The sequence below is a fragment of the Stigmatopora nigra genome, chromosome 2 (assembly GCF_051989575.1).
Source record: "Stigmatopora nigra isolate UIUO_SnigA chromosome 2, RoL_Snig_1.1, whole genome shotgun sequence".
Lineage (NCBI taxonomy): Eukaryota > Metazoa > Chordata > Actinopteri > Syngnathiformes > Syngnathidae > Stigmatopora > Stigmatopora nigra.
Window position 1 is genome coordinate 7501406 of NC_135509.1, and position 24972 is coordinate 7526377.

General features: G+C 37.8%; 1 protein-coding gene across 7 annotated transcripts; it reads right to left on the minus strand.

Moving 5' to 3' along the window:
* On the minus strand, positions 1 to 23359 carry ppip5k1b (diphosphoinositol pentakisphosphate kinase 1b). Of its 7 annotated transcripts, none has more exons than XM_077710252.1 (30): positions 23101 to 23359; positions 19486 to 19894; positions 19228 to 19423; positions 19015 to 19105; positions 18725 to 18810; positions 18219 to 18373; positions 18031 to 18132; positions 17789 to 17950; positions 17036 to 17157; positions 16039 to 16140; positions 15737 to 15823; positions 15296 to 15371; positions 14728 to 14837; positions 13126 to 13211; positions 12257 to 12382; positions 10448 to 10569; positions 10192 to 10374; positions 9973 to 10114; positions 9210 to 9433; positions 8960 to 9087; positions 8765 to 8879; positions 8523 to 8630; positions 7947 to 8063; positions 7738 to 7878; positions 7091 to 7199; positions 5912 to 6061; positions 3232 to 3294; positions 2223 to 2360; positions 1311 to 1424; positions 1 to 1029 (listed from the first exon to the last, which is right to left on the minus strand). In XM_077710252.1, the coding sequence occupies exons 2-30, from the start codon at positions 19660 to 19662 to the stop codon at positions 938 to 940; spliced, it is 3624 nt and encodes a 1207-aa protein (XP_077566378.1). In that variant the 5' UTR covers positions 19663 to 19894; positions 23101 to 23359; the 3' UTR covers positions 1 to 937. The 7 variants fall into 7 exon arrangements, with proteins under 7 accessions (XP_077566378.1, XP_077566377.1, XP_077566381.1 ...); XM_077710251.1 differs by having other exon boundaries at positions 7091 to 7244; XM_077710255.1 differs by lacking the exon at positions 5912 to 6061.
* Between the last annotated feature and the right edge of the window lie 1613 nt (positions 23360 to 24972).

The following is a 24972-nucleotide window of genomic DNA, read 5'->3' on the forward strand; positions in this document are numbered from 1 at the left end:
TGCGATTTCAAGTACTTTTATTCGCCACTTTTCTTTGGGTAACACTTTGCTTGACTTTTTTTTGGCTGCCAAAAGTAGTCAATTGAATTGGACGTCTACAAGTCATAAACTTATTTAACAGCAGTTGAGATGTTTGCATATAATAACGAAATATGCTAATATGAACTCATGGATATCCAATCCATTGGACATGGGAGGTTTGGCATAAAAAATAATGAAACCATCATAAATATAACACACAAAAAACCTGTCAAATCAATCAGTGCAGTACAAATCAAGAATATTTGAGTGCTAGCGTTTATGTTTGAAAAGTAGTTCATTCAAAAGTTATTAAAGAATTGCTTTTAACAAGCATTTTCAGTGCATTCAACTGTTTTATCAAGTGGTCACATGACACTAAATATTGCTTAAAAAAAACAAAAAAATACTTGATTAATGAAAAACAAAACATCTCTTAACGTATTTCGGACTTTCCGGAGTATAAGTCACTCTGGAGTTTAAGTTGAATTAGCCAAAAACACAGATAAATCAATTTTTTTTTGAGGAAATTGTACCTCCAGTTCTACCATTTGTCGAGAATTAAAGTGGCAATATGACAAGAAAGATGTCAAATATTGTAATTTTACGAGAGAAATTCGACTTATAGTTCGTAAAATCCGCTCACTTAAAACCTATGAGAACATCCTTAAATGATACCCTGCATCCCCAAAAAGGAATTTTTTTTTAATCAATTAATCTGAACATTTAACACATTTGGCGCTAATTTAGCCATAAGAACACGCAAAAATGCAACTTTTCCGTTTTAAATCTTTGACGAGAAAAACAAAATGTAGCGAGAGAAGCTAACGGCACGACTGGTTTTGGACTTGGCAATATTTTCTGTCAAAAAAAAAAGATCATAAAGTGCATTAAACGTGAAAATGTTGTGTTGGTGTGTTTACTCGCTAAAGTTAAAGCTGAGGCCCGAGCTTTCCGTGATGGGCGACGAAGGTCCGGCGCTGGAGACGGCGCTGGAAGGGACGCTGCCATCTTTACAACAACAAAAACAGCAGTGTGTTAGCACTGTCACTCAAAAACATGGCAACAAAGGGTGTTTGTTTATCCGTGTGTCATCGGATGCAAAATGTATGGTGTAGATGTTATAACATGATGACTTTCACATTTGAAAAAGGGATAAAAGTCACTTTTTACAGTGACTCATTTCACATCTAGATGGCATTTGACGTGACACATTTCGCAATTCTAACGGGATCTGTTTTCGGTCAGATAAGTTAATATGTGGAAATGATGGTACGCGGCGCCAAACTCACGCCACAGAGGCTGACTCGTCGGACGCAGCGACGTCTCGGACCCCGACGAGGAGAGTGGTTGTTGGGGGCTGTACAGGGACGTCTGGCTCTGAGAGTCGAAGAGGCCCGACAGAGCTGCCGGAGGGAGACCAGAGCAAACGGGGAGCGTCGTTGCACTCAATGAGGACCGTGTTTCGCGCAATGTAAGGCCCAACAAGTACTACTACGAGCACTACTACAAGTACTACTACCACTACGAGCACTACTACAAGTACTACTACTACTACTACGAGCACTACTACAAGTACTACTACTACTACGAGCACTACTACAAGTACTACTACTACTACTACGAGCACTACTACAAGTACTACTACTACTACTACGAGCACTACTACAAGTACTACTACTACTACGAGCACTACTACAAGTACTACTACTACTACTACGAGCACTACTACAAGTACTACTACTACTACGAGCACTACTACAAGTACTACTACTACTACGAGCACTACTACAAGTACTACTACTACTACGAGCACTACTACAAGTACTACTACTACTACGAGCACTACTACAAGTACTACTACTACTATGAGCACTACTACAAGTACTACTACTACTACTACGAGCACCACCACCACCACTACTACTACTACTACTCCTACTACTACTACTACTAGCACCACTACTAGCACCACTACGAGTACTAATACTACTACTTCTACCACTACCACCACTACTAGTACCACTACAACTACTACGTCTACTAATCCAGTACGCCTAATATATGAATAGCATTTTAAAATAGGCCATTGATTGAAGGCGAGCCTTGACTTATAGTGCGGAAAATATAGCAACTAGCAAAACATAGTCAGAACGGCAATTCACGTAAGGATCGACGACCGATGTGCGGGTGGGCGGTCCTACCTTTCATTGTCTTGGCGTGGGCCTCACTGCTGCTCTCACACACAGAGTTGAGAAACTCATCCACCTGCTTCAGCGAGAGCAAGTTGTGCAACGTCTCCAATGGGTAGATAGAGGGCACCATTGAGCAGCCTTCAAAACCTGCACAGATGAAATTCTAATTAAAGGCTGTGGAGTAAAGGAGGACCAAAATATATGGACTAGATTGAAAAATGGGACGTATGTTCACTCTTTGGGTGATGATCTTTATTATTAGCGTCGACCGGGGGGGTCGGATGTTATGTAAATTAATGTCTATCCCCTTTCCAAAAAAACATGCCTGATTAAACTCAAATGTTAGGTTTTTTAAAAATATTTTCTCATCTTTAGTCAGCCATTGATCACTCTGGGAAAACAAATCAAACCTTGCCAAACCTCTTTCACAGAGTTTTTTTCCTTTTAAAAAGCACTTCCAGGTATTGTCCACTAGGGGTATGACGGTATACAGTAATCACTCGAATATCACAGATAATGTGAACCCTGACATGGGCTCAAAAAAGACAAAATGAACGACTTGGAATAAAACTCCCATTAAGGTGTTTTTTTTGTGTAGAGGAACTATTTTTACTGTGAGTGTTGACTAAATCAAATATAAAAAGAAATGAAAACAGCCTAAACTTTGACACTCACCACATAATTTTCATCTTGTTTTTCTGTTACCCCAAAAAAAGCAGAAGTCCTAACTGTGAAGAAATGTGGCCTGATTTTGTGAAAATGTTCATAAATTTCAAGTGAGCAGACATGGCCCATCACCAAATGAGGAAGAATGATGATGAGGATTACTTTACGTGGTTGACATGATTGTTTTTAAAAAGGTGATGTTATTGAAAAAAAGTGCAAGTGACAATTATGAGTAAGCGCTAACAAACAAAACAATAAAAAAACAACAACAAAAAAAAACCTTCATGCAGGAGCCAAAAATAAAATAAAAAAAATTGTAGGAAACGAACTCAAGAAGTTAAAGCAGACATACCATTAGTCGGATGCCTGGCAAATGACACAGAAAATCTCTTTACTGGCGGCATAGACAACAGTTCTGAGGAGATAAGAGAGGTAACTTGGAGTTACTGCTGGCTCCGCCCCTTTTGGACAGATGAGGTGCCAAGCCAAGGCGGACGAACCGGGACGAGATTGGACATGCAGAAAGAAAAACATGACCCTCTCGCAACAACTTAAGGTCAATAGAAATCCAAAGCAAATCCAAGTTGGACCATTTTTATAAGAACAGAAGCAGCCTTGACATGCAGTTCTAAGAAAAGAAAGAGCAAAGAAAGTTGTAGAGAGAATTCAGTGTCACAAAACCTGTCCTCATTTGTTAGGAGTCAGTGGTTAACTTCATATGCGGGACAGGCCACCACATAAAGACCAGCAGACTAAAAATTTGGTTACGGCTAATCTTGTCTTTTTATAAATATGATAAAAAAAGTATATTAAAATTATAGGAGGCTTTGTGGAAACAAGCAAAAATAGAAATCAAAAAACAATTTTGTAAAAAAAAAATATATATATCTATCTATATGTATAGATACACACATGCATACATATATACACATACATATATATGCATATATATATATACATACATATATATACATACATATATATGCATACATATATATGCATACATATATATATGCATACATATATATGCATACATATATATACATACATACATATATATGCATACATATATATACATACATACATATATATGCATACATATATATACATACATACATATATATGCATACATATATATACATACATATATATGCATACATATATATACATACATACATATATATGCATACATATATATACATACATACATATATATGCATACATATATATACATACATACATATATATGCATACATATATATACATACATACATATATATGCATACATATATATATACATACATACATATATATGCATACATATATATACATACATACATATATATGCATACATATATATACATACATACATACATATATGCATACATATATATACATACATACATACATATATGCATACATATATATATATATATACATACATAACTACACACACACACACACACACACACACACACACACACACACACACACATATATATATATATATATATATATATATATATATATATATATATATATATATATATATATATATATATATATATATATATATATATATATATATATATATATATATATATATATATATATATATATATATATATATATATCCACATGCATACATATATATACACATGCATACATATATATGAATACATTTATATGCATAAATATATATACATAAGTAATAAACAGTTCACTATATATACATAAGTATACCCTTAGACATACGTATACAATTGTATATATGAGACATACGTATACAATTGTATATATGACTTGCTGATTTATAGTGCAAAAAATAGACGAAGCAGGCGTGCCCTCTAGCGGATATTGTGAACAGTACACTTTCTTCAAGTCTTCAGAAACAGAAATAAGAAAGGTGCTTAAACACCCCTGGTGGTGGATGTGAACGTTGAAAGAGTGTGCAGCGGAGGAGTTCCGATTGAAAAGGCTGATCATTTCTACTTCACCGGCTGCGATTGCCGTTGATCGACGTCCAATCTAGTTTGCCAGGGCAGTGCCAGTCAATACGGATTGGTCATCGATCAGGCCGTCGACGGCAGCCGGTGAGGTCATTGTGAGCGATTATGTTTCCCCAGAATGAACAAAATAGCAAAAACAAGGACGGACAGGCACGAGAAAACACCTCAGTGTGGATTATTTGGCTTCCGTCAAACAACCAAAGTCGAGAACCCCAAGCAGGCTCATGCAAATCGCATCTGGCGTCGGCACCATCATCACCATGACGACCACCAAACAAATTACTCAACTCATCGGAATGGTCAGGTCTGTTTTTTGGGAAAGGGGTTTGATTGTGTAACTAGTACATGACTGCCGAAAACAATATTTGAATAGTTAATTTAATCAAACACTATTTTTAAACAGAAGTCGACCCACCAAACTAATCACGTTAATATTTATTATCTTATTGTTATTATCTTGACATTTTAGCCGTGTGTATTTGAATTGAAATTTAATTATACATTAAAATATTGTAGAGTAAAAAACTAAGAAATTAAAATAAATGTATTTGAAATATTTTTAAATAAAATTAAAAAATATTTTTTTTTTAAATTTTATCAGTTCTGTTTAGAAATTGTAAACTAAGTAAATAACAATAAATCCAAATTTAAGAAAGGACTAAATGAACAAGATTTTGACAATTTTGCCCAATTTCAATTAAAAAAAAGAATAATTGTCAACTAATCTGAAAATCAATTACCGTATTTTTTCGACCGTAAGGCACACCTGACTATAAGTCGCGCCCAACCAAAGTTAGAAGAAAACTATATATATCTGGAAAAAAACATGATAAATAAGACGCACAGGGTCAAAGCGGGATGTCAAAGGTAGAAATTTCCAGTAAAAAAAAAAAAATACGGTAGTTGTTGCCGCCCTAATGATTTGTATAAACAATATAGATAAAATATCAAGAATTTTGTGGAGAGGGGGAAGAAAGAAAAGTGTATTTAAGGGGGAAGTAGATGTCAGTGGCGTGAACGTACCAAACATGCCAATCTGGCATGGCAGGCTACCGGGGGACAGTGGGGGTTTTCGGTGGTGATGGTGGTGCGTGCGTACGTAGTCCCGCAGGTTGGGGGCGCTAGAGGACACCCCCAGCATGGAGGCGCTGAAGAGGCCAGAGCAGTGCGAGCCTGTGTGATATAAGCCAGGTGAGGGTGGTCGGGGTGGGTGGGGGGGACATGGGGGTGTATGGGTGTGGGTGGGTGTATGTGTGTGTGTTTGGGGAAGAGGGGGGTGAAGGGTGAACATTAGTTCATCACACGCATAAAAAAAACACACACAAGAGCTGCTGTTATTCATAACAAACCGTTTCTATGAATAACTCCATTAAGAAACCCAGCAAATGTGTCAACAAACAAACCGCTGTTTGTTCCTGCAAACCTCAACATGCCAACTGCAAGCGAGTGTTGTATGAGTGTATTTTTCACGTGGATGCACGTGTGAGCACAACTTGCTCATTTGTGCGTACAGAAAATAAAGAAGAGAAAGAAAAGATTGGAAAGTAGGTTTGTCCTTTGACCTTGGGAAGCCGCCCGGCAAAATGGAGTCATCTACTCACTGGTTGCTATAATAAGGGTTGCCTATCATGTGGTTTGGAGGGTGTCTTTGACACCTGCTGCTTATTTGACCTCTACGGCGTTAGCGACAAATGAGGTGAGTGCTAAGGACATTCTCATGCTAGCTATACTTAAAATGCGCAGGTAACCTGTGACAAACGTAAAATAAACATCATGTGATGTCATGTAAACAACTTGGTAGTGGCCAAAGCACCATTAGAGGATTCAACCTAAACCAAATATGAGTTTTGCAATGGATTTGCCACAAAAAAAGTAAATAATGTGAATTTCATGTTTCTTGCTAACTAAAAATTGAAATAAACGAGAGAATGATGCAGTTTAAACTACATAAATTATGTTTTATGTTTGAAACTAAATTTATAGTGCTATCATTTAGCTTGAAAGGAACTAACCTTGGCCTATATTCTTTGGGGGTTTTGCTAATACACCATTTATGATGATCTGACATTAGCTATGACAGTTATGAAAGAGTAAAAGGTGGAAAGTGAGGAGAGGTCACTGCTGAAGAGAAAGTTTAGGTAAATGAACGTCCTGCCCGCATATAAACACATACGCAAGTCACACACACAAAAGTTAGCCCACCTAGGCCGCTCGCTGACTTGATGTCGGGCGACTGGCGTGAGCCCGACGGGAAGAGTCGGTGCGGCGCGCAGCTTTTGGACGACTGGCTGGGTGAAGTCTCAGAGAGGACCTGAGCGACGTCAACACCGATACGTGACTCGGGACTCTGAATGTGCTAGAACACAGGTGTCAAACTACACATCTGGCCCCTCCTCTTTATTTGATGTCATCCGCAAAAGTACAAATTTTAAATTTTAAAACAATTTTTGTACTCCTCAATCTTTGATTGAGAGAATCAGAGAGTATTTACAGATAAAAAAATATATACATTTAAAATAACATTTTAAAGAATTAAATCCGATTTTTGGGGGTCAAAAGGGATATAATAAGATATATATTCATATATATATTTTAAAAAGTATCAAAGAATGTTTGCTAATGTGCTGTTCGTAAATAGATTTGGACAAATGGATTTGTTTTCAAAGAATTTGACGATCAAAATAAATGTTGATTGAGTAATCAATCAGAATCGGACATAAGAGTTCTTTAAAGGAAACCATAACTTTAACCTGGACGTCAACAAATACAACTTTGACACCTGTGTACTAGAAGCGCTATGGATTTTTTTATAAATGGAAGTTTTGCGGTGTAAAGAGCAAACTTGTTACCTCCATTGAGCCTGTCTTGCGATTTCGGACCATGGGGGACCTTCTCTGGATATTGATGGGCTCTGAAACCAGAAGAGCCTGGTCGGGTTGGTCCTGAGACAGATCCTCCATGCTGCCTTGGTTAGGCTTTTTGTCCTGATTCTGTTTCCACAGAGAAGCGAGTGATTAAAGTTTAGAAGCGGCCATTCGAATGTGCTGATGTAAGTCACCTCTGAGGACGCCGGACGGAAACCGAATCCCAGCGGGACGTTTTCCTCGTCCTCGCAACCTTTGACCCCGGGGCTGAAGTGAAGCTCCACGTGGAAACGTTCCTCTGAAGAAGGCTCCTGCCAGAAACAATAATTTTTTTGTCATTGCATAGTTTTGCTCAACAAAATATGATGCTCTTTAGAGTGCAAAATAGTAGTACTGTATTTTCTGGACTATAGGACGCATTATTATCAAAATTTGACTTTATTTTAGTGTGAATTTTATATGTTTTTTAATGATCTCCACCAACAACCTGTTATGTTGGTCTTTTTATAGGCTATAGTTATCTGAAAAACAATTCTGTTAACAAATGCCTATTCAGCATTGTTACTTTATCATATTTTTGTTTGTTTGTGATAAAATAATAATTTCCCCCCGGAAAATGCTATTTATAAAGTGTGACTTATATTTTTTTCCATCCTCAGGTACATATACAAAATATAAAAGTAGTAAAATATCCATATGTTAAAGTATTTACAAAAAAGATTAGATAAAATGTAAAAATAAATATGTAAATGATAAATCACAGCAATCACCTTGTTGTTGTCTTCATACAGCATAATAACTATTTGCGTCATATAGTTAAGCTCAGTTACAGCACTTAGGTAATCCATGGCCTGCCTCCATTGCTGGTCTTTTTCATCCTAAAAATCAAACAAACATTTAAAAATAAGCTAGCAGAAGTCATCCAAAAGTTAGCACCAATATTTTTGAAGTATTTATAAATGGGCTAAAATCTAGATAACATTATTAGCAAGACAAAAAAACAAAGGCTTACATCCAAAAGCTTTCCGTAACGAAAAACGCTGAGCAGCGAATGGACGTGGCTTTCACTGGTGAAGTAAAGACGCGTGCGGACGTGGCGACCTGGAGACATCACCCCCCTGGAGTACCTGCAAGCCAGCAAAATATCACACATTTAGAACGATATATTCTTCAATCGTGGCTAAAGAAACGCTAGCGTAAGGCTCACAAGGGGTGCAGCTTATTGACGGCCTCGTCTTCGTGAGTCCTCTGCAGGTCCAGCTGGATCTTCTTCATGAGTGGGACGCAATATGCCTGAGCGATGTCCAGCTTTTCTGCTTTGCTGATTCCGTATTCCTAAAATGGAGGAACGTGTACACCAATTTAGAGTCCTGACGACAGTCAAAAAGAACAGAAAATAAGACAAATTTGGAGGCCCTGAATTAAAAAATGATGTTAGCCATCACGAGTCTTCTAACCTGCGGTATGACGATGTCGGCCAAAGCGCGAGAGAGCCGAAAGAGCTCCAGCGTGTCGTCCAGGTCCACCGAAGAGTTGTGCTGCGTATCGTATTTGATACAGTCGTAGATGTCCGGGATCTTGCTGATATCGTAACGGCCGCTTTTCATGCGGAAATCCCTCTCCAGTTTGGACCAGCGCTGGAGCATCAGCTCCAAGGTCTCGCTGTGGTACAGTTGCAGATCTTGAGAAGAAAGAATGAGAATTGTTGGGGTAATTAATCAAAGAGAAAACACCTATTCGTTGCCCACTGTAATATATGATCATGGACACGAGGCAAAACAAGAATAGGATTTTCCCACATTCATCAGGACTCTAAACTTGCGGTATCACGACACACAATCCCTTCTGTGTAATAACTTCAGGGTGAGGTAACATGAAATAAAACGTTGGGCTGTGATCTGCCTCCTATTGGCTGACTGATGGTTAAGTGAAAGACAGTGAGAGGTAAGTGATCCACTCTGGGGGTGATGTGATGTAGCCATAACGGCAGAATGCCAAATTACGAGTCCGAATTTATCACTTATTTGTTTTTTTTTTGCCAAGAAAACGCACCTTATGGAGAAACACTACCAATTTCGTCATATGCAGTTTCTGGGTATGATGACAATTAGGCTTTTGTCCAGTCAATGATGATGACAAAGCCTATGTCTGATTATTATTATTATTATTTCATAATGACTACATAAGGCTATAGATGTCAGTGCTAGCTAAAAAAGCTACCTGAAGACTTGGGATCCTCAAGTTGTTTCCTAATTTGTGAATTCAGTTTCTGGATGAGAGCGTACACTTTGTCGCAGGTCTTCACTGGATTTTGGATCATTTTCATGGAGTTGACAAGCGAGGGGCTGTTTGTCGGCGCTAGCTGTCATCCAAAGTGAACAAAAATAAAAAGGATTAGCTTCAAGTAGAAGAATGATAAGCTAACAGATTCCCAGATACCTTCTGATAATCCTCTTGTGAGAACTCCTGGTTCTTCTGCATGATCTCGTGTAACCGCGCTTTGACTTTTTGCTGGCAGTCGGTCAACGAATCGCTGTCACTATCCAGCAGCCCGTTCATGTTGGCGCTCTTCACCATTTGCACCAGAATGGGAGTGAGCTCTCCTTCCAGAGCCAGAAGGCCCTTCAGAAAAAAATCGTGTGAGAATCGGCATTATCACGTTCCCTCGCGTGCCGACGAGTTGGTGTCGCGCCACCTTGGCAAAGGCGGCGGCCGTCATCTGCACCCGGCCTTCGTCCGAGGCGTAGATCTTGAGGTCGTGGCGGTATGTGCTGTGCAGGCGCAGAAGGCCACATCCGGGGAAGCCGGCGTAGTCGCCTGCGAGGACATAGGCCAGATTTCAAACATGTTGAGAGATGAGAACCGACTTGTTCTGGTTCCTTGCACCCGTCACACAGATAAAAGGACACAGCGCCCAAGGCAGCATCACTTTCATTTCATGTCTTAAGACTTTTCTAAAGTTAGAATTTAACAGGATATTTGCTTTAGGCCTGTTTGTAGGAACAGAGAAATGGTGTGCTTTATAGCAGGGGGTGTCCAGACTATGGCCCGTGGGCTTCTTCCTAGTTTTTATAGGCCCGAAACAAATATTATTACAAAAGAGACTTATACATTTCTTAGATATAACACTAGACGGGGTTAATCCTGTCAACAGTGCTGAAAATTATTTCCAACTGTACAATATAGTAGTAAAATATCCTTAATTTTGTTGCTTGTGGTCTTAACTTCAACCTCAAATCCATTTCAACTACCATGACTGCCATTCCTCAGTCAAATGGATTGAATGAATGGTCATTTAATAAGATAATCAAAAAAATGAAAACCCAATTCCAACCCTTTTTAACAAGTCCAAGTGGAAGCTTTCTAATTTTGATTTTGATGAAAGTGGCCCTCAAACCAAACTAATTTGGACCCCCCTCTTCTGGAACATCATTACAATGAAATGAAAGTGAATGAATATAAACCCCCAAATTGATTTTTACAATGAGTCAGGCAGTACAAGATGCTAGCATGATGCTAATACTGGAGATGCTATCTCTCTACTGCTTCATGCATTAGCTTTTCCACTCATAACATAAAATAAAATTCATAAGATTGTTGCTTTAGGTTTAAGAGTTGTTTTAGATTGTTTTTTTTGGGTGTAGGACTCACCATTGATCTATTTTTTTCCCCTTATTCGACAGTGATGTAATATGAACCATCGAAAGAACAGATTATTATATTCCTTATGATATTGACCCTAATAATGTGCTTTTGATGCATACAGTATCTCAGAAATACAACATATGATGATTTTTTCTCAAGATTTTCCCTTCAAAGTAGCACATTTGTACTCCCTATTAAAACTATTAATATGGATGTGAAAATTGGGAATTGGGGGCGGCTTATACGCGAGAAATCGTCAAATCTCAAGGCAATTTTCACGGTGCAACTTACATGCGAGTAAATACGGCAAGCGCACTCATCCACAGCAATCTGTGAGTGGACGGATTAGTGAAACGTATTCAGATCACGTCAAGAAATCAATTAGAAGACGGCGCAATTTAGGTCAACCGTCTCTTACCAAAATCAATAGGGGAGTCACAGGCAAGGGCCCGGTTGCCACCGGCTAGTGGATTTTACACCAAGCAAAGACCGGTGGTGAGAAGGAAGAAAAGAGCAGAGTCACTTTGTGATAGAAGAAAGTGTAAAGAAGTAGTCACTTTGTGTCCTGAGCTTGTTGGGTTTCTTTTTTCCTTCCCTTTCATGCATGGATTTACAATACAGTGTCTATGAAGAAGTTAATGATGGGGGAAAAGGAAGAGGCAATTGTGCTTGAGGTTTTGACAGTGAACTTGTTGCAACAGATTAGTAGAAATTGTTGGATAGCTGTTTTTATGTTGTTTTTTTAGCTTGATAAGCTTGAAAAGTCAAATAAAATTGACTTGTTGTGTGTTCTTGCAGGCAGTTCATCTATCTGACACCGTACAAAACGATATTTTGGCACATCGTGGTTATCACGTACCTTGGCCTCCAGGGTACATGCATCGAAAGGCTCTGCCCAGTTCCTCGGCTTGAACCCGGCCAGCCGGCGTCAGCTCGCCGCCCCACTTAAGGACCAGCAGGAGAGACGGACCCTCCCTCTTGGAATCTGAACAACAAACAGCATTGACACGTTTTGGAGATTCCATTTCTGGGAGATTCTAATTTACACTTGTGTCAATATTTGCCGACATACAGTGTGTGATGTGTTCACCTGTGTATTTGCAAATAGCAGTAAGCTGAGTTCTTGGTGCGTAAGACAGAAATAGTCAGCAAAAACCTCATAAAAGAGCCTCTGTTTATATATTGAGTGTCCATCTGGAGTCTCTCAACCAGAAGCATTGGGAAATTTGTATAGTTCTCTTTAAGTTGGATTTGCATATGATCCGCTGTACTTTTTAAAGCACAGGTGTCAAAGCTAAGGTCGGGGGGCCAGATGAGGCCAGGGAGATGATTCTGTGTGGTCTACAAATAATAATCACGCACTCTTAACTTGATTTTTTTTCCGTAATAAAATTGATGTAGTATTTTATAAAAAATGCAGTACTCATCAGAAAACCCAACTTTAAATTTAATACAAATGGGTTAATATGAATATAAAATCAACTAAAATAAACTTATTTAATTTTTGTAACCCCTCCCCTTAAAAAACAAAATAGCTAACCAAGGCAAGTAACTATTTTTTATTTTTTTAAAAAAATATAATATTTATAACTCCACATCCACATTGTTGGATGTCAAAATGTAGGTTATCAATTGATAGTCTGTTATTTAGTAGTACTTATTTTATTTTTATACTATTCTATGTAATATATTATGTACACAATTGCAAAAATACAAATATCACATTACCTTCTTCTTCACTAGAAGCTTTTGGTTGTCCATTACGCAAGTACGTCAACTGGACTTTTCTGTTGATTCCTGAGAAGTGACCATACCTAGTGGGAAGAAACACAAATGAACATGAACATACACACACACATACACACAAAAACACGAATATAAACACACACAAACAAGCAGAGAAAGGGAGAACGAGCAAAACAGTGTCAAATGCACGTGAGGCAGAAAAACAGACACACACAGAAATACAATTAGTCGTAATGCTAAATCTGATTGAACAGAAGACACACCGAGCAATACAGTCGCCTACAGTAGTGCACCAGCGCTGTTGTGTCGTTTGATGTTGACAATCTGACAGTTAAAATGGGGCCTAATGAGTCCTGAGTTCTCCGTTATGGAGTAGGCAGCTGCCCCAGCAGTCACATGATGACGGACGGCGAGCTTAAAACAAAAGCCTGCGGCAGGCAGGCGGCCAATGAAATACGGGGCTGCTAATGCCACATGTCGAGTAGGAGTAATGACGCCTTTTGTTGTGTGAAACAAAAATCACTCAAAAGATATGGGGATTATGTTGGAAATAGTAGACCAAAGTCATGATAAATTCCGAAAATGACACGTTTTAATGTGCCACATCAGAGTTTGAAAGTGCTTCTTCAAAAATCTACTCAAAAGGGAAAAGGATATTGTGAAAACTAATCTTAGAAGTACATTTATCTGAAAAAGTCAGTGATGGTCAATGGGGTATAAAATCGTGCAAAATTGTATCGCCCAACCTTTGCACAAAATGCAATAAAAACCTTTTAGAATCTAGATTTTAGAATTTAATTTACTTAGTACTTTTTACTTTAATGATGAGTGATGAGTATTTTAATACTTGAGTCCTGTTTTCCTGTTTAGGTTTCATATGTACTGTTAACGGATGCACTTTTTTTTATGTATCCTATCTTGTGCTGACCCGGCCCATCTGTCAAATTTTTAAAGTCAATATGGCCCCCGGACCCAAAAGTTTGCCCACCCCTGGTCTAGTAACTTTGATCCTTGTGAGATTTATAATTAAAATGGAGATAGCTTTGTTATAGACAAGAGTCAAATGAAAGATGAATATAGGCTGATTTAGACTTCAAATTTAACACAGCAGCACCGCACACATTTTTTCAGTTTTCATGTGTGTCCTGTTAATAGCTAAGCATCAAACTTGAGTATTTACTTCACGTGAAATGCTGCCCAAAATATTGGAACAGGACTAAGTATGCTAAATGATGTTCAAGTTTAAACTGAAGTGAACATCAACAGGCTCATGCGGGTTCCGAATATTTTGCTTAAGATGTAAAGGAGGGAAGTAAATAAGCATCCTTTCGGAAAAAAAACATTTAAAACTATATAATAAAGGCAGAGGGTGCATACTGAGTGTCAATCAAGCTGGATTCCCTTTTAGAAAGGAGAAAGAAGCAGAGGAGGGAAAGAGAAGATGAACGTTAGAGGCATGATGAGGGAATTCAAGATTAAAAATGGAGAAAGAAGGACACGTCTGGGTGACACAATGACTTGAGGATGAGTGGAAAGCGGGGGAGACGAAGCTGAAATATTTGTATGTGTGCTTTTGGAACTCACATTTCCAGGACGGTCTTGAGTTGCTCCAGTTTGGACTTCTTCTCCTCAATCTCACAGTCGTTGTGTTGACCAAGTTCGAGTAGCAGCAAGCGAGCGATGTCCAGAACTTCCTGGAAGATGAGGAAAATAGAACAAATGCTCAATTAATCCATCATAAATGTATTTTTTCTGCAATTTTGTACTTCGCTCTTGAAAAATACAATTTTTTTTATGTAGTATTACCGTTTATTTATGTTAACAAGGAGTTAATTCATGAAAAAAAAATATAAATATATATACATATATCTTGGGGTACTACCCCTACTTGACCCAAAAGCAAAAATATACCAACATTTAAGGTGTGTTGACGGATATAATAAACATACCAATTTTAACACCCCCAGAAGCACTTTTTCAAAACAAAAATAGCATGAAGCTAGGAGACCTTTACAAGTTATTTGTTTTCATTACAAACACGACGTGCAATTCTCTTTGTTTTATGTAAAAACTTCAACTAAGAATGTCAATAAACACTCAGTGTTCATTTATGCGTTGGTGTTCGCTAGTTCAACTATATTTGAACACTCACCTGAAGTTGTTTGGGTTTTTTCAGCTTTAGCTTTCCTGACTTGTAGCCTCCGCATTTTTCAAACAATTCAAAGAATCTGTAAGAAAATAACATAAATTAAAATTAAATTAAACATAAAAGTTAGAGCATTTGTTAAGAGTTAAATAGGCAAATCCATTACCAAATAATCATGATAAATTCATTTTCTCTCTGTGACCTTTACCTGATTATCCCAAAAAGTAAATTACCTCTTTCATTTCACATTAAAAACATATTTTCCAACTTTTATAGTCATCCCTTTATTCCTTCTTGATTTATCTAGAATGCTAAAACATGTTTGACCTCTTTGACCTTTGACTCCAAAATGTAATAACCTCTTAAATTTCCTATTAAAAACACATCAAGCTTTATTCATTCTTGTGTTATCTTAACAAAAGGACATAATTTCCTTAAAATACGTACAGAGGATGTCGAACCTCCATTTTCATTTTCTGCTTTGGTGTGCGGTCGCCATGGCGAATAATGGCGATAACACATCGCAGCTCCATCCTGCGTCATGAAGAAAATGAATTGTGATTACAGTAATTACTTCTGCAATTTGACATCAGAGAAGCTTTGTTTTTTTAACCATAACATGTCAAAATCACATTTTATCTGTTCAGAATAAGCACATCAAAAAAATGAATTACATTTGAAAATGTACAATGACTAAAGGATCATATCCAAATATATTTGGAGTCTTACTGTTTCTAGATTAGACTTACATGGTTCCTGAGGTGGTGGGCACAATGGGGATATCTTCAGCCTCCATCGGGATAGACCAAGGAATGTGGAATTGGGGGGCTAACTCTCTCATGACCATGTTCCTTCGGAAGCAATAGAGAAAACAACTGATGAGAGAAGTTGATTTGTCAGACACTTTAAACCAGGGGTGGGCAAACTTTTGGGCCCGGGGAACTTTAAAAATTTGACAGATGGGCGGGGTCAGCACAAGATACGATACAGATAAAAAAGTGCATCCGTTAACAGTACATATGAAATATAAACAAAAAAAAGGACTAAAGTATTAACATACTCATCAATCATCATTAAAGTAAAAAGTATATAGTACAAAGTAAAGTAAAAAAGAAATGTATTAAGAAATATTCAAATGTAATTAAAAAAAATATAGAGGGGCTGTAAAACACGAAAAACAAATAAGAGTGGACACAGCTACTGCCACTGGATTCCGCATGACGGCGCCATCTTGGGGATAAAAAAAATAAAATAATTTTTTAAAAATTGGACAATGTCAGCGGGCCGGATTAAAACGCCTCGTGGGCCAGATGTGGCCCGCGGGCCATAGTTTGCCCACACCTGACTTAAACTAAAGTGCAAAACATTTTCTAATACTCTGACAAAATTCTATCATTTAATTACTGTATAAAAACTCATAATAGTGTGACTTTAAAGCTCATTTCATTTGCACACTTGGCTGCCAAGGAATGAATTCTAAGCGTGTAAAAATGGCCTTTAACATGTGGCGGTTTTCAATTACAACTATCGTGAATGTTGTGGTCACGTTTCCGAGTGTACTTGAAGTGTGGCTGTGATAAATCAAAAGGCCGCTAAACTGCAAAGCCATCGCGGAAGAGTTATGACTCTGCCGTAGGGGGAGGAAAAAAAAAAATAGGTGTATCTTTGACAATACATGCTGTCAGAGAGACTAATTCATTGTGTTTGACATTTTGACGATTCCCACTTGGGAGTTGTAAGACCTACCCTAAAACTTTGGCGCAGTCGTCGTAGTACTTCATGGAGTTCTTGACAAAGCTGAAACCGTTGACGTCACAGACAAACGAGTGGCCGTTGGCTCGGAGGAGGTCGAAGCCGCACACGGTTTGCTGCCAAAATGGACACAATATGGTTTATCAAGCTCACCCTGTATGTGGATAATGATATTTACTTTTAATATTTTAGTTTAATACAATGTTCTGCACAAAAGAAATGCAAATGAATCTGCCCAAGAGTGACCGTCAATTTTGATCAGGTTTTGATGCCACAAATAATTATTATTTTTTTTTAAATACTTTCTAACTTAGCGGTAGGGTAACCTATGGCTCGGGAGCCATATGTGGCTCTTTTGATGGATATATATGGCTCTCCGCCTTTTTAAATCATAATTTTTCTTCATTAGACTCTTTTGCATTGATTAGCAACAGTGAAATAATGTTCTCAAAAGAATTCAGACTTTTTTTTACTTTCAAAGTGGTGAAATGAATAATAAATGCTCACATTTTCATGTATTTTCACTTTTAAATTCGGAGTATGGCTCTCAAGGAATAATGTTTGAAAATATCAATTGTTTATGTCTCTTTTCATCAAAAAGGTTCCCGACCTCTGCTCTAACTGATCATTTTAGGTTTCATTCTTATTATTTTAAATAAAAGATTAATTAAAGACATTTTCCATACCCATTTCTGATGGGAAGTATCATGAAACCCATCCAAATGCATTTAGTTTAAATGTGCTTACCTGGAATGCTAAGCAGACTTTTCGCGCCACCAGCTTCTCCATAGCCGTCAACATAACAGGATACCGAATCTCCTTCCCCTCGCTGTCTCTCTCCACTTTCCCATCTAACGCTGGAGATTTGCGGGCTTCTGCGTGGGCGTAGTCCGGACCCACCGTGTACACCTGAGACAAAAATTCCCAAAAACTAAATTTCTGCAGACAATACAACATTCGCGGCTCGTACAACAAGAACAAGCATTTACCTTCACGTCAGTACCATCTGTAGGCATAAACTCTTCGTATATATAAGAGCCAGTCTTCCTAACGCTGGTTTCTGGGGAGTAAACGCTGCTACGACTCCCGATCTGAAAAATGGCAAAGTGTCGCACTTGAGTCAATCGCAAGTGGTATGTAGGAATAGACACCATAGCGGCTATGTCATTTATTTTACTTTTCTAAAGAGTCTCTGACTGCCGCCACCCGCTGACGTCGGGTAGTAGATGTAGACATTGTGGTCCTCGGCGCAGACTGGCTTCTCCACAAAAGGTTTCGGGAACACCTCGCCGTTGACTTCCACGTGGTCCTCCCCCTCCACAAGGTTGCATTCTGAAACAAAGTAACAGAAGTGCTTTAAAGTCCAATTGTCACCTCTGGGGGTACTTTACTGAATTTGATAGATTAGAATTGACTGAGCCACAAACAGTATTTCTGTCTGCCAGAATCCTCCCCATTGATTACATCATCGGTTTCAACTATGCAGAGGCAAACATGACAAAAATATTTTTTATTGTACAATTTTAATGGTTATGGATCTGAATGTGTCTTAAATATTTCTGAATACTATTTGACAAAATTCAAAAATTAAATTAGTGTGTAAAAACCTGCAATAATGAGACATCAAATCATATTTAAATGAATCTTTCTCGCCCGCCTAATGCATTTTCCCCTTGCCTTTACCTTCAGGGTTGTCGGGGTCCCGGTTGAGCACGGCGTATCGAGGTAGTTCGATCCCCTCTTGTTGAAGGATCCTGTACACTTCCCTCCTGATGTACCAACCAAACAATAATTACTTCTTAGTGTCCCTGGCAGCCACTTTTGCCCAAACATTATGATTACAATCCGTCATTACTTATGTGTAAATGTAATTTGTCGTGTATACTCCATATAAGTAAATAACCTGAAACAAATATGAGTTTGATACTTCTAATCTATGAAATAGCATTACTGTGTTTATATATATACTGTACCTGTCCTGGATAAAATACTGCATGTTGAGGTCATTGATGAGCAGTGGATTCCTGAGCTTGGCATATTCCACCGCTTTGTCCAGTGGGAAACCTGCATTTTTCAACATATCTATTAACAATTTGCCTTTTTTGCAATTAAATAGCATTTAAAGCATTTTCCTGGAGTGAATATAATCTCAGATATAATATACGTTTCTTAGCATATAACCGTACCTTTCGAGTGGAAAGAGATGAGGCAGTCACACAGTGGCCATTTTTCTACAGGCTCCTCCAAAATAACATCCTCGGGAAAAATGACCACCTCGATGTAGTCAAACTTGCAGAGGCGCTCCAGAATCTGTGTCATGGGTTTGGACTTGGACTTCTTCATCATGCAGCAAATTCCTACCACAATCTGTCGCTCGGACGGCTGAAAGCAAGAAATAGCTCACAAAAATCGTCTCAACAACAAAACATTTAACAAGAACTCACCGACTCGTCGTCATCGTCTTCCATGTCCTCTTCCGGAAACATGTCCATCTTCACGTCCGCTTCCATTGGCTGGAAGTCGGGCTCGTCATCTTCAGAAACCAAGGCGGCGACGTCTTTGCTGTCCCGCCTCAGACCGTCGCCGCCATCCAATTGCTCTTCGTCAAAGGGTTCGGACATTACGTGTGTAGTAACATGTCCAGTTCTAGGATAACTTGTCAAATTTTACGAGTTGCACTGGCGTCTGCCTCAATGGAGAGGTAAAGGTGAAGAAACTCTGGGTCGAGGCTCTACAAAAGAGGTGATCTATCCATGTCAGGATGGCGAAATTCCGAGCCTGAGGGAAAACATGTCGTAGGTCCGCTCCGGTTCAACTTTAGATTGGGCCGCTGCACTCTATTGTTCCTTCCCTCTGGTGACACAAAGGCAGAAAGCATGACACCACACAGTTAAGCAACATCAACTTTGCAAGGTAGCCAGTCACATTGCCACATCCGTCAATGTATGAAAAGAAACCTCTGTTATACAAGAAGAAAAGTTCTATTGGTGCATTAAGAAACTAGTTCGCAGAATGACATGTTCCGCACAACAAATATTTACTTAAACACCCACTGAAAAATATATATATTATATATGGGTCATTTTTCTGTATCGAGCCATTAATGTGAAGAAAATTCAATAAAAAAATACATACCAATTTTTTTTTTCATTTTGGTTCATCTTAAAATTTTAATCCAAGATCCCAAACTTTTTGTGAGTAGTGGACAATCATGCTGTGTTTTTTAATGATAATTTACTGAAAATGTCCTTAAGACTTCATTTGTGACTCTTGTTTTTTTTTTTTTTTGGTATGTATTTTTTTATTGAATTTTCTTCACATTAATGGCTCGATACAGAAAATCAAAACAAAAAGAGAAGTTTGAACAATAAATGGCACTGTAGAAATTTGGTTAAAAAAAGGAATGAAAAGTATTTCTTTGAATTTCACAACCACTTTTACCTATTCCAAATAGCAAGGGGTTTGTCTTTTCATGTACATCTTTAGCCATTCGCCTTTAATTATTCGCGGATTAAGTGGGAAAAATGTGTCTGAAGGTGCAACTCCAATAGATTAGAAGACTTGACAAGGCGTGGAAGTAGAATTTGCAGTATGCGACTTTTAATCTGCCTTTGATCTGACTGTTGTGAACACGGATTAACGCCATGACTCAGCACATTCATTTCCAAACTACTCCAGAGTTCGTTTCTTTCAGTTGTAAGAATAAATTAAGATAGCAAAAACACACTTCACCGCGAGCGCTTTCACTTTAAATAGATTAAACGTCAACCACCGTCAATGGCACCTAGTAAATTCCACCTTTCTTGTCCGATTGCACAAGCAAACGCACTTGTGAACAGTTCAACCTTGGAGGCGGTCTGCTTGTGTTGTGCCATTCCTCCAATGACATATCTCAAATAATCTCCAGCTGACCTTGCCGCCTATAAATAACGTCGAGATTGGACCTGCGGGGGGACGCGCCAAGGCCCAGCTGGGGTCGGAGGCGAAATGTATACAGACGGACTACGCTAACTAAAAGATACGTTATCCCGACTTAGCCTGGAGGTGGTGACAAGTGGCAGAAAAACTCAAAGGAGGGCCTTTGGCGGACTTGAGCAGAGATACAAGTGTACAGAAATACATGCTATGAGGCGCCACTTTTATTATATATTATATATATCATAAAATATATTATATTTGTGCTCTTTGCCAACTATCACAAATTTTGCAGACCTTACAAATAGTTTTCTATGGTATATTTTGGTGCTACTTTTGGCTGCAAATAGCATTGAACTTCCTGTTCCAACAAGACTTAAATAAGCGAGATGACGACAAATGTTCCCAAGTGTCACCATCATATTTTTGTCAGGTCTTACTTTAATAGTTTTCACGCATATATAACGCTTTTTACGGCGCGTTTCGCAAAACGGAATGTATTCTTGACCAACAATGAAGCATAAAGCCACCGCTAATGAAAACACTTAACTCGTAAAACTGGACCCGACTTGTGAAACCTTCCTGTAAACAATCCAAACCCAAACAAATACTTGTCATAGTGTTAAAGTGAATCTAACAATAAGTTAAAGCAGTACAAACCAAAATGGCAAACATAGTCATTTTTTACCCAATTGCATTATAATTGTAATATCAGTTGGCGAGCAACATGCTAAATAACATGCTAACTAAAACTTAAGACAAAAAAAAGCCAGTTAGAGTAACTGTTGAATTACTAGAGAGTGGAAACCTTTAGGGATTACAGGGAAAAAAACGTTACCTTTCACACAGAATCCAGAAAACTGATATCACACATCAAAACAGCAGTTCACCATCCAAAGAAATACCATGCAGAGAATGACAGTTTGGCACAAAGTAGAAATATCTTCCAACAAGACAAAGTATCAGCAGAAAAATGGCAGTTTTTACAGGCTGTGTAAAAGGGACTGATTAAACCTGTACGTTTGCGTCTTTAACCTTTGAGACAGCCTGCCAAATGAATATAATTTATGACATTCTCGATTAGATGAGTGAAACAAGCCCCGTATATCTTGCAATATTCGCCTAGTTCGTAAATTAACATATAATAAAGATAATAAGAACCTTAATGATTTGTCAATACATTATCAATGGCATTTATAACTAGCTTTCCTCAGAAATAATAAATAAACTTATGTCGGCAAAGTAAGATATACTATTTGTTGGTTATTTTCTGTTTTGCAGCAAGAAAACAACAATTACTGGATGAATTAATATGGCCCTAATAATGTGCTTTTGATTCATACAGTATCTCAGAAATATGACATGATGATTTTTCTTAAGATTTTCCCTTCAAAGTAACACCATTGTACTCCCGATTAAAACCATAAATATGGAAGTTAAAATTGTGAATCAGGGGGAGCTTATACGCAACAAATTGTAAAATTCAACAATTTTAAGGCAATTTTAAGGGTACTGATTATATGTGGGAGTGGCTTAAATGCGAGTAAATACAGTAACACTAGCAATCAAATATCATATTCAGATTTTTTTTTAAATCAAGATCAAAACGTGTATACTTTATGATACTTTTGACAATCTTACACTTTAGTTGTAGTTATATCACTATCCTTTGTATGTAATTGTATGCATAAGAATTAATTTGAACGATGCACAATCCTTCTCTGGCTGCCATCCCTCCCACTTGAAATGAATTGGACGTCCGTCAATACCAACTATTGAATATCATGCGTCTAATACCAGTGGAAGTCTAATCCACTTGAAGATTTACTGATGAGTGACAGTGAATGACCATATAAAAAGTATAGATCTATTTAAAAAACCTAAAGCTAGCTTAAGCTAAACTAGATGACATTAACCTCGTGTTGCTATGTGATGTTACAAATGAATGAGCGTGGGAACTGAACGCCTGCGCCACAACAAAACTTCCTGACTCCAACTTAACCGAGTCAGCGTGTTTTAAAATTCAACCCCCACTTTTATAGACCTCTTCAACATACGTCGCTATCATAAAAAACAGCACTAAACATCAGTAATTCCATTCGTAGCCAAGTCGACAAACAAAAGTTGCGTTGATTTGCACTCACCCCCCAACAGGTCATCAAGTGTCCCCAGCTGCCTCCACTTCCTCGTTATAGCCCCCCTCCCTGAGTCAAGTGGACCCGAGGGGAAGCTGGGGAGAAGTTCACGTCCGGTCAACGAACGGCTAACCGCCGCCAAGCACAGCCAGACTGACGGGGAGACATCAAACCCCTTTACCCGACTCCTTCTCAGGGGTCCAGTCCAGCACCTTCACCGCCCCTACCGCTTTCCGCCGCTCTTCCCCAATACTCGGTGCACGCCGCCGGGGGGAAGAGGGGGAAGGTCCCGCGACGGTGCTGCCCTCTAGCGGCGAGATATTGCACAACACATTCGTCAAAGCATGGTGTGGGTAACATAAGGAACGTGGGCCATGTTAGAGATAATTTTTAAACTAATAAAGCATCATAAGTGACATTTAAACAAAATATATATGTTTTTTAATTAGATTACTGCATACTCCAACATAAATTTTAAATGTATCTTATTAAATATGTATAGCATTAATTATTCTATTGTATTATCTATTGCTATATTTTATATATATATTACTATTATGGGTTGGCACTGCTTAACTCAATTTTTAAACTAATAAAGCATCATAAGTGACATTTAAACAAAAATATATATGTTTAAACTAGATTACTGCATGCTCCAACATAAGTATAAATGTATCTCATTAAATATGTATAGCATTTAGAATTATATTGTATTATCTATCACTATAGTATATTTATTACTATTATGGGTTAGCACAACTTAACTCAAGACCAGTCCACATGTTTGAATACACAGTCCCATATAAATATTACATAATTCATGCATGAAATGGTAATTCATTAATTTGTTGCCATTGACAGCATAAGACGTCCAATTCTTTTGGACCGATAATTCAAATGAATTTGACGTTCATTGCCGACAATGGCCGCAAAGAAATTAAATGAATATTATCACAAGCCCTTGCATTGACATCCATAATTCCACATTTTTGAGTGACATAAACACACGCCAGCAAGACTCACCAGTTGGGCCAATACAAGCCTGGCACACGGTCCAAAAAAGTGCAGGATAGCCACGTATCCCATCATGCAACGGGGCATGAGAAGCCAATCTGTGCGGCAGAATAAGGAAGTGAGTGTTCCGAGCAAGTAACGTAAATTTTATATGCTTCCCCTTCACATTCTACCGCATTCAAACTTTGGAGGGGGTGAAAAAAAATTATGAAATGTTATGTAACATGTTTAAAAAACTGAAAGAAAATCCCAATGAAGGCCGCAGTGTTTGCTAGCGCTTTTAGATAAATAAGTCTTTGTCGTCTTTCTGAGAGGAGGAAACTCCACTGGAAAGAAATTAGTCAAAGAATTAAGGACAAAGCTTTATCATTTGAAGTGAAACTTCAATTTAATATGAGGACTTTGTCATGGAATAAACCTTAGTTAGATCCATCGGTTATCAATTGATATGTTATCAAATTAATTGGATTCTATTTAACGTAAAAATGGTCAAAAATCCTGTTTTCTTAGCCTCTTAATAGAAAATATGTTATTTTTCCTTTTCCCTTTTTGTATTTCGATTAAAAAAATCAAAACAATGAAGTTTTAAGACATCTTAAATTTAAAAAGTAAATAAAATCAACAGCAAATAATCGCTTACATTTTAATTTTTTAAATAACATTTTTTAATAACAACAAACAATTAGGGTGTACTTTTTCAAGCTGCTCTAGCGAATAATAATAATAAATCTAGAGAGATTAAAATGATAATATCCGATTATAATTTGTTAATAATAAATCTAATTAAATATCGTATTAGTAACCGATACTTAAATTTTTCTTGATTTTTTGGGGAAAAAGTAATGATATAAAAATCCATAATAAGAA